The 11,295-nt window shown below is 46.7% G+C and overlaps 1 protein-coding gene across 1 annotated transcript in view; it reads right to left on the reverse strand.

Annotated features, from left to right (window-relative positions):
* MPC2 (mitochondrial pyruvate carrier 2) overlaps nucleotides 1-10,504 on the reverse strand; it is a 54,342-nt gene extending 43,838 nt beyond the window's left edge. Inside the window, exons 1-2 of the mRNA XM_044285666.1 lie at nucleotides 10,301-10,504; nucleotides 6,343-6,383 (exon numbers count right to left, since the gene is read on the reverse strand). Of these exons, the coding sequence (XP_044141601.1) occupies nucleotides 6,343-6,383; nucleotides 10,301-10,400 (141 nt within the window). The 5' untranslated portion in view covers nucleotides 10,401-10,504. The remainder of the gene's footprint in view (nucleotides 1-6,342; nucleotides 6,384-10,300) is intronic.
* Nucleotides 10,505-11,295: the final 791 nt, after the last annotated feature.

An 11,295-nucleotide genomic window follows, 5' to 3' on the forward strand; every position in this document is an offset into this window, starting at 1 on the left:
TCCACCCCCACCCCCCCCTGTCACTTATTAACCCCTTATAAACCCCTGATCACCCCATATAAACTCCCTGATCACCCCCCCTGTCATTGATCACCCCCCCTGTCAGGCTCCGTTCAGGCGTCCGTATGATTTTTACGGATCCACAGATACATGGATCGGATCCGCAAAACACATACGGACGTCTGAATGGAGCCTTACAGGGGGGTGATCAATGACAGGCGGGTGATCACCCATATAGATTCTCTGATCACCCCCTGTCATTGATCACCCCCCTGTCATTGATCACCCCCCTGCAAGGCTCCATTCAGACGTCCGTATGATTTTTACGGATCCATGGATACATGGATCGGATCCGCAAAACACATGCGGACGTCTGAATGGAGCCTTACAGGGGGGTGATCATCCCATATACACTCCCTGATCACCCCCTGTCATTGATCACCCCCCTGTAAGGCTCCATTCAGACGTCCGCATGTGTTTTGCGGATCCGATCCATGTATCCATGGATCCGTAAAAATCATGCGGACGTCTGAATGGAGCCTTACCAGGGGGGTGATCAATAACAGGGGGTGATCACCCATATACACTCCCTGATCACCCCCTGTCATTGATCACCCCCCTGTAAGGCTCCATTCAGACGTCCGCATGTGTTTTTGCGGATCCGATCCATGTATCCATGGATCCGTAAAAATCATGCGGACGTCTGAATGGAGCCTTACCAGGGGGGTGATCACCCATATACACTCCCTGATCACCCCCTGTCATTGATCACCCCCCTGTAAGGCTCCATTCAGACGTCGGCATGTGTTTTTGCGGATCCAATCCATGTATCCGTAAAAATCATACGGACGTCTGAATGGAGCCTGACAGGGGGGGTGATCAGTGACAGGGGGGTGATCAGGGAATCTATATGGGTGATCACCCCCCTGTCATTGATCACCCCCCCCTGTAAGGCTCCATTCAGACATTTTTTTGGCTCAAGTTAGCGGAAATATATATTTTTTTTGTTTGTTTTTTCTTACTAAGTCTCATATTCCACTAACTTGTGTCAAAAAATAAAATCTCACATGCACTCGCCATACCCCTCACGGAATCCAAATGCGTAAACATTTTTAGACATTTATATTCCAGACTTCTTCCCACGCTTTAGGGCCCCTAAAAAGCCAGGGCAGTATAAATACCCCACATGTGACCCCATTTCGGAAAGAAGACACCCCAAGGTATTCCGTGAGGGACATATTGAGTCCATGAAAGATTGAAATTTTTGTCCTAAGTTAGCGAAAAGTGAGACTTTGTGAGAAATAAATAAAATCAATTTCCGCTAACTTATGCAAAAAAATAAAAATGCTATGAACTCGCCAGGCCCCTCATTGAATACCTTGGGGTGTCTTCTTTCCAAAGTGGGGTCACATGTGGGGTATTTATACTGCCCTGGCTTTTTAGGGGCCCTAAAGCGTGAGAAGAAGTCTGGGATCCAAATATCTAAAAATGCCCTCCTAAAAGGAATTTGGGCACCTTTGCGCATCTAGGCTGCAAAAAAGTGTCACACATCTGGTATCACCGTACTCAGGAGAAGTTGGGCAATGTGTTTTGGGGTGTCATTTTACATATACCCATGCTGGGTGAGAGAAATATCTTGGTCAAATGCCAACTTTGCATAAAAAAAATGGGAAAAGTTGTCTTTTGCCAAGATATTTCTCTCACCCAGCATGGGTATATGTAAAATGACAACCCAAAACACATTCCCCAACTTCTCCTGAGTACGGCGATACCAGATGTGTGACACTTTTTTGATGCCAAGGTGGGCAAAGGGGCACATATTCCAAAGTGCACCTTTCGGATTTCGCAGGCCATTTTTTACACATTTTGATTGCAAAGTACTTCTCACACATATGGGCCCCTAAATTGCCAGGGCAGTATAACTACCCCACAAGTGACCCCATTTTGGAAAGAAGACACCCCAAGGTATTCTGTGAGGGGCATGGTGAGTTCCTAGAATTTTTTTTTTTTTGTCGCAAGTTAGTGGAATATGAGACTTTGTAAGAAAAAATAAAATAAATAAAACAATCATCATTTTCCGCTAACTTGTGACAAAAAATAAAAAGTTCTATGAACTCACTATGCCCATCAGCGAATACCTTAGGGTGTCTACTTTCCGAAATAGGGTCATTTGTGGGGTTTTTCTACTGTTTGGGCATTGTAGAACCTCAGGAATCATGACAGGTGCTCAGAAAATCTGAGCTGTTTCAAAAAGCGGAAATTCACATTTTTGTACCATAGTTTGTAAACGCTATAACTTTTACCCAAACCATTTTTTTTTTTGCCCAAACATTATTTTTTCATCAAAGACATGTAGAACAATAAATTTGGCGAAAAATTTATATATGGATGTCGTTTTTTTTGCAAAATTTTACAGCTGAAAGTGAAAAATGTCATTTTTTTGCAAAAAAATCGTTACATTTTGATTAATAACAAAAAAAGTAAAAATGTCAGCAGCAATAAAATACCACCAAATGAAAGCTCTATTAGTGAGAAGAAAAGGAGGTAAAATTCATTTGGGTGGTAAGTTGCATGACCGAGCGATAAACGGTGAAAGGAGTGTAGTGCCCAAGTGTAAAAAGTGCTCTGGTCATGAAGGGGGTTTCAGCTAGCGGGGCTGAGGTGGTTAATAAGTGGGATTTCTTGCCTTATAAATGAGGTTGGGACCATTAGTTGCGTTGTGGAGAAGTCAGGTGGATACGCAGCTGATAGTCCTACTGAATAGACTGTTAGAATTTGTATTATGGCAAGAAAAAAGCAGCTAAGTAAAGAAAAACGAGTGGCCATCATTACTTTAAGAAATGAAGGTCAGTCAGTCCGAAAAATTGGGAAAACTTTGAAAGTGTCCACAAGTGCAGTCACAAAAACCATCAAGCGCTACAAAGAAACTGGCTTACATGCGGACCGCCCCAGGAAAGGAAGACCAAGAGTCACCTCTGCTGCGGAGGATAAGTTCATCTGAGTGACCAGCCTCAGAAATCGAGGTTAACAGCAGCTCAGATTAGAGAGCAGGTCAATGCCACACAGAGTTCTAGCAGCAGACATCTCTAGAACAACTGTTAAGAGGAGACTGTGTGAATCAGGCCTTCATGGTAGAATATCTGCTGGGAAACCACTGCTAAGGACAGGCAACAAGCAGAAGAGACTTGTTTGGGTTAAAGAACACAAGGAATGGACATTAGACCAGTGGAAATCTGTGCTTTGGTCCAAATTTGAGATCTTTGGTTCCAACCACCGTGTCTTTGTGCGATGCAGAAAAGGTGAACGGATGGACTCTACATGCCTGGTTCCCACCGTGAAGCATGGAGGAGGAGGTGTGATGTTTCTTTGCTGGTGACACTGTTGGGGATTTATTCAAAAATGAAGGCATACTGAACCAGCATGGCTACCACAGCATCTTGCAGCGGCATGCTATTCCATCCGGTTTGCGTTTAGTTGGACCATCATTTATTTTTCAACAGGACAATGACCCCAAACACACCTCCAGGCTGTGTAAGGGCTATTTGACCATGAAGGAGAGTGATTAGGTGCTGCGCCAGATGACCTGGCCTCCACAGTCACCGGACCTGAACCCAATCGAGCAGAGTGAAGGCAAAAGGGCCAACAAGTGCTAAGCATCTCTGGGAACTCCTTCAAGACTGTTGGAAGACCATTTCAGGTGACTACCTCTTGAAGCTCATCAAGAGAATGCCAAGAGTGTGCAAAGCAGTAATCAAAGCAAAAGGTGGCTACTTTGAAGAACCTAGAATATGACATTTTCAGATGTTTCACACTTTTTTTATTATGTATATAATTCCACATGTGTTAATTCATAGTTTTAATGCCTCCAGGGTGAATCTACAATTTTCATAGTCATGAAAATAAAGAAAACTCTTTGAATGAGAAGGTGTGTCCAAACTTTTGGTCTGTACTGTATATGTCTACTTTTCATTTTTTCCCTATTTTGTACAATTATTTTTTCACTTTATTTTGGGAAAATTATGTTTGTTTTTTACTTGAAACTTTTTTTTTTTTTAACTTCTTTTTTCACTTTATTTTTTGTCCCACTCTGGAACTTCAACTTTTGGGGGTCACTTACAGCTTCCTGTGAGATCCAGGGGGCTGGATCTCACAGGCTGTCACGGAAGGCAGCCACAATACCTAAGGAAGGCATCGGCCTGCCTTCCCTGCCATCTGGTCCCTGTCACAGCAGCGCGGGGAACCCATAGCTCAGCGCTGACCGCAAGCGTGCAAGGGTTAATGCGCTGGCATTGGTGTTTTCACCGATGCCGGCGCATACAGCAGGGGTCCGGCTATCAGTGACTGCTGGACCCCTGCCGCTGATCTGGCGGGAGCAGCTCCTACACCTGCCCAATCAGCCCGCCGTACATGTATGCAGGTATTTGTGTCCCTCATCTCTGCGCCGTACTTGTACGTCGCTGGTATCCTACGGGTTAAAGAACCAGCTCATCCAGAGATTTAGGTGTTTGAAACAACCCCATCAAGTTAGCCAGCCTGAATGGTGGAGGATGGAAGGTGGCAGGTGTGAGTGCGTGATGATTGGAGGACGGAGGAGAAGAATGGAAGGTGGCAGGGGCGAGTTCTGGCACATGGGGATCAATGGAGGACAGAAGGTGGCAGGGGTAAATTATGACACATGACGATTATGGGAAGACTGAGGAACTGCATAAAATTTGACAGAAGTGAGCAATCACGCATGGGATTAAAGGGGTTCTCTGGAAAGGATTTAAAATTGCTGCCAGCAACCTGTCCTACAATGCAAGAGGGATTGGCTGTCACCACTTGCGGAGCTACTCAGGGGGTGAGCGGGCGAGGCCTCACTGCACTGCTCTACAATAGATGGTAATGACGTCATCCTGCCTATGAAATGTCAACATGGCTGAGCAGCCCGACAAGAAAACTCACCAAAATGTAGCATATGCAAGTTCCAGATTGTTGTGTGTAGTCAGTCCCCTCTGTATCACCCCTTCCCTAAGCAGCTCGGCAATCGATGGCAACCAGTCCTACTCACATTCTAGAACAGGTTCCTGGCACTATTTTAAATCATTCTCAGAGAACCCCGTTACGAGTGGATATGGAGGAGCACAGTAGAGAATACATGTATTAATTGATAAAAGACACGCTGATCTCCAAAATAAGGAGAAAGCACCAATTTACTGTTACTTCAAATAGCGATGTGTATACCGATACGAGCTACTATTTTAATGTGAGGTCAGATGCAGGAGAGAAGCATGTGTGACAGGTTTACAGCAGGTTGCTTACTGGATGACCTCCAGAGCATGAGAGGGCAGCTTCAAAGAATATCCATTCTGAAAACAAGAATTAAAGAGGAACTTTCATCTGTTTTACTTATAGGAGCTAAATGCCCCCCCCCCCCCCCCCCCTGATGTTGCCATCCAGATTTAGTATTTTATTTTTAAACATCTTTCCTATGCACTGGCTGTGACGCTCTCCAATGTTATTGGATCGCGGCACAGCCAGGGAGAAGGAAACGCCCATTGAGAAACCCTGGCGTATCCTCCTTCCTGTTCCAATGCGCAGCATTAGCATATTGAGGGCGAAAACTTCAGGAGGGAGCAGCGAGGTGTAAGAGCGATGTTTAAAAAACAAACAAACAAAAAAACCAAAAAAGGATGAAAGATTCCCCACAAGTACAGGTATTTTAGTTCCTATAAGTAAAACAGAAGAAAGGTCCTCTTTAATGAGCTGAAGGTATGAACGGCTGCTATATATACAAAACAATGTTTATGTAACAAGGGGTGAGGTTAGTTCCACACTAGCGGCAAGGAAGTCCGGCAGGTGAACAGCCTGTCGGATCTGTGCTACCGCTAGTGCACGCGTTCCCCTGGACTACTGTCCAGCCCTATTGACTATAATGGGGGCAGGCCGGATTTCCGGCGGCAGCACAGCAAACATGCCGAGAGGTGGCCGGAATAAAACTACGAGGGGCCCGCATGCACTAGCGGCAGCACAGATACGACAAACTGTTCATCCGCTAGTGTGAAAGTACCCTGATTAGCAAATTATGAAGGAAACTTAATTGAAGGTTTACTTACTCCAAGTCGGGTTTTGACTACATTCAACACATTTAAAAGAGTCTGTCACCTCCTGCAAGCACTAAGAAGTGCACTACTACAAGCACCGCTGTTGGACTACATTAAATGGACTTCTGCGCCCACCCAGAAGGTACTCTTCATTGAGGATTTGAGGCAATACAGCAACATACTATTAATGATCCAGTTGACTGCTTGAGGAGGTGACAGACTCCCTTTAAACATTTGGAAAGACTTTTAAAACAATTACCCATTTCATTATTGGAGCCCAGAAAAAGACGGTCTTGGGTCCTAAAACAAGAAAGAAAAGTGATAGTCAGTTTCTCATAGCAATCCATTACAACCAGACTTCGTGTCCAGCTAGTTACGTATCCTGTACAATTTATGCATTTTGTTTAGGTAGGTGTCCTGAATGGATTGAACTCCTATTAATGTTTGTTCCTGATCTATCAGCATTTTTGCCTCAAGTAAAATGGGATTAAAACTAAAGCTATATGCAAGCCCTAAGCTGTCGATATTTGGCTCTTTCCGCACTACATTCTGCAGTGTCCAGATGAGGTTTCCATTGAGAACATTTCCGAACAGACATCTCAGACATATGTGTTTTACGGCTACCACTGTTGGCATTCATCACCCACAGTCACGTATGCTACAAAGATACTGTATGCTTCATGGCACAGTGTGCTGCTCTATTCCATTATAGAATTTTTGAAACCCAATCGATACTTTTGTCCGGTATTGACCTAGATAACAGGATTTGATCATTTTCGATACTAGGCTTCACTATTGCGCAACCTAATATCACAGCATGGAGCGTGCTGCTGTCAGCGCGTTCCGTGTTCTCCACAGCAGCACAGGGGAGGAGTCACTCTCTCCCTCCCCCTGTGCCGTCGCTGCCACCATTGAGGAGAGATGGCACTGCGCCACCAATAAAAGTTAAATAGGACCTTTCATTGGTCCGAACATTGTAAAGTAACAATCAGGCTGTGTAGAGCTTTTTTCTCCCAGGCTGTGAGCTCTGCGCTGCGACTGGACAGCACTACAGCCTGGGAGAAGGAACGGCCAGGGAGAAAAAGGACAGGCTCCTCCCAGTTTTACCAAGAGACCGAAAATACAGAGGGACACAACGGAGCGGCGCCCCGGAATAATTAGTGCAGTGCTAACTTAAAAGTTAAAAGACGACCTTTCATGGATCTGGACTTTAATACAGGAGGCAGTTGCTGGCAGCAGAATCACATAGTCGGCACCCTGCCTCAGACAGGGAACTGCGATCAGTGACAGTTAACCCCTCAGGTGCCGCACCTGAGGGGTTAACTGCCGCTGATCTGATGCCGGCACCCGCCTCCTGTATCAAAAGGTTAATTATCATTGGTGGTGCTGTGCCCCCCTCCTCCCCAGTATTAAAATCATTGGTGGCAGTGGCCACAGGGTCCCCTCCCCTTCACATTGGTGGCAGTGGCAGCTTCTGATTGGAGCCCCAGCAGTGTAATCCTGGGGCTCCAATCGGTTACCATGGCAGCCAGGACGCTACTAAAGCCCTAAAGCACTATGCAGCAGCGAGAGTGCGAGATCCTATTCACCCTGATAGAGATCTATCAGGGTGTTGAGGAAGGGTTGAGACACACATATATATATATATATATATATATATATATATATATATATATATATATATATATATATATATATATATATATATATATATATATATATATATATACACACACACATACATACATACATACATTTACATCCCCCTTCATAACATATATGCCTCCTGATGAATGATCAATGTATACATGTGTGTGGATGTGCCCCCCCCCCCCCACATCTCCATAGGCTGTAACCAGGTGCATCGGTGCGAATGGGCCCCAAGCATTCACACTGATGCAATCTGGCTAATTGCATCAGAATGACCGGACAAGGGTCCAGACTTCTCTCGCCTGTCTGCTAGAAGCGTGGCCCCGCTGTCATATCACCGCGCCGGCCCACGTGTCCTGACTGGTGGCACGCACGCACAGCGCATGTGCCGCGGCCCAGGAGTGCGGGCTGCAGCGTATAAAGCCCGGCAGCCCTGCACACAGAGAGAACCCCGACCGGACCCCCCTCCTGAAGGAGAGCGCAACCGGCGCTCAGAGGAGGCGATGGGACCCCCCACCCCACCCTGATAGAAGAGCAGACCCCTGGACAAACGAGCAATATACCATAAGTATCACCCCCTTTTATTATCCCCTATCCCACCAACGATATACCCCTGATCCCTACCACTATCCCACTACCCTTTAAATCCCTGACCCCCTACTGCCCCTTGTTTAACCCCTACACCCCTGGTATATCCAAACCCCTAATCCCCTGGATCAATATACCATTTAACCCCTGCCTACACCCCTGGTATATCCAAACCCCTAATCCCCTGGATACACCCCTGATAACCCCTGCATCCCTGCCACACACCCCCCTCACTGTACACTTGCAGGAAATTAACCCCTGCATTGCTGTACAGCCCTGATACTGTGCACCCTGGCCCCTGATTAACCCTTGCAGTGCTGAACCTCTGTTACAGAGTAGTAACCCTTGCATCGTTGTCCACTATTGTGTCTGTGGCCTGCACTCGCCCCTGCAGCGCCACTGTTAACCCTTATTGTACCCTATAGGGACAGAAAGTAGTCGGGGGGGGGGGGGGGTTGCTAATATTTGTATGTGTGAACTGTATAGTTAGTTTATGGGTGGAATTTGGGAACGTGTAGTGTAGTTTAGTATTGTATATTTAGTGCTGTATTGTTAGTGTATTGTGTGCGTAGTGTATTGTTAGTAATAAATACTGTGTTACTTGTAACTATCTGTGTGATGTGTAGTTATTGGCAGTTAGTTCAGTAAGGCTACTTTCACACTAGCGTTCGGGTTTCCGTTCGTGAGCTCCGTTTGAAGGAGCTCACGAGCGGACCCGAACGCAGCCGTCCAGCCCTGATGCAGTCTGAATGGAGGCGGATCCGCTCAGACTGCATCAGTCTGGTGGCGTTCAGCCTCCGCTCCGCTCGCCTCCGCACGGACAGGCGGACAGCTGAACGCTGCTTGCAGCGTTCGGGTGTCCGCCTGGCCGTTCGGAGGCGTGCGGATCCGTGCGGATCCGTCCAGACTTTCAATGTAAGTCAATGGGGACGGATCCGTTTGAAGATGCCACAATGTGGCTCAATCTTCAAGCGGATCCGTCCCCCATTGACTTTACATTGAAAGTCTGGACGGATCCGTACTAGGCTATTTTCACACTTAGCTTTTTTTTGCTAAAATAATGCAGACGGATCCGTACTGAACGGAGCCTCCGTCTGCATTATTATGATCGGATCCGTTCAGAACGGATCCGATCGAACGCTAGCCGAACGCTAGTGTGAAAGTAGCCTAAGGCGCATGCAGCTAGCATAGTGGTTAGCGTAAAGAATAGTGAAAGTATTGTATTGTTGTTCTATAAAGGTATAAATAGGTGGAGGCATAAATATTAGTGATTAATATTCCCCCTTTACACAGGGTAAATGGGACATGGGATTAAAAGATCCCAGGTTCTAGCCCCTAAGTGAGGAAATAGTTATTAAATAAAAAGTGAAATTCTAAAAAAAGAACTTATATTGATATGCTAATGTCCCTCTAGGTGCTATGGGGGCGTCATTAGCACCTAGAGGATCTCTAGGTGCTAATGACTCCATTAGCATATCAATATAAGGGTCATTAGCATATCAATATAAGTTCTTTTTTTTTAGCGAAACGGCTGCCCCAAAAGCTATTATATTAGGATTGTTTGGCAGAGCAGACACTAGCGGATCGCTAGTGTCTGAAAGCTAATTATGTGAAAACGAAGTGGTAGAAACCCTTTAAGGTTAATGGGTGCATAGTCTGAGCAGGTCTTTCAGGGCTGATCGGTTTCTCTGGGTCAAGGGCAATCTTATTTGCCAGCTGAGGCACTATCCCCATGACGGAGACAAATTGAATGCAAAACAAGACAGACCAGTAAGTGACCTCCTGTTGGCAGAGGTGAGCTGTGCCCAGAGGATAATTCCCTGTACTTTATCTGCAGGTTTCGTCTATGGGCGTCTGTGACTACTGGCCGCACAGCAACACACTAGCAGCATAGCACTTCTACATCATACAAGGAGGGTGCTGCAGGAAGCCTCTAAACTAACAGGTCACCTCTGATAGGCAGTATCACAGCGCCTCACCTGCCGGGTGATTGTAGAAGGGTCTGATCCGCGCAGGCAGCATCAGCTCTATTTTATCCAGAGCTCGGTGGTATGATGCCCTTAGCCCGACCGCTGCCATCTTCTCCAGCAGAGGTATACCAACTGCTTGGCAGCTAGCAAAATAACTGACGGAAGCGCACAGTGTCCCCACAAGGTCTTCTCCAGGGGCGTAGAAAGCCCATCAGATTCCTATTGGCTCACTGCTGACACAACAGGCACCGCCTCTTCCTGTCTGCTGAACCAACTGAAACCAACCTGGTAAAGTCAAGAACGTATTGGCCGCTGTTCCGTTAGATTTCCCTACCCGTGAGATTTCTATTCTCGTCACTTCCTGCTGGCCGCACCGGACATGACGTAAGAAGGTGTGCCGCTGAGGCGCACAACGATGGGGTAGGGAAATTTCACAGCAGTTAGCTGGATTCTGCCAGATTCCTATACCTTGCAAGAACGCTATACCGGAAGTGACGCAGCCACACAGGAATCAGCTGGAGGACGGTGTGTGCGCCACACTGGATTATTGCAGTGCTGCGAGAGGACTTCGTGCGCACTTGGAGGTAGGTAGATTTCTCCAGCACAAAATGTTCCATAGGATCTCACTACCCCTGAGTTCCCACGCGCGCATACATCATCAGGAGCAGATGATGATTTGTGCGCGCATGGGCACTCAGGGATAGGGAGATCTGATGGAACATTTTGCGCTAGAAACTCTACCTACCCCTAAGTGCGCACGTGCGGTTTCGTGCATGTGCACAAAGTCCTTTTCCCGTGGCGCTGCAATGATTTTTTGCTCACCAGCGGTTAGGGTAGGAAAAAGCACTGGATCACCGCTGGTGAGGCTCCTAGCACATGCGCAGTGTTGGCCAGGGTCCAGCTGAGAACATCCAACCGATCATCGCGCCTGCGCACTGGCCCGGGAATTTTTCCCTACCCTAACCGCTTGTGAGGCTCCCGGCACATGCGCAGTGTCGGCCGGT

The sequence above is a fragment of the Bufo gargarizans genome, chromosome 3, assembly GCF_014858855.1.
Source record: "Bufo gargarizans isolate SCDJY-AF-19 chromosome 3, ASM1485885v1, whole genome shotgun sequence".
Lineage (NCBI taxonomy): Eukaryota > Metazoa > Chordata > Amphibia > Anura > Bufonidae > Bufo > Bufo gargarizans.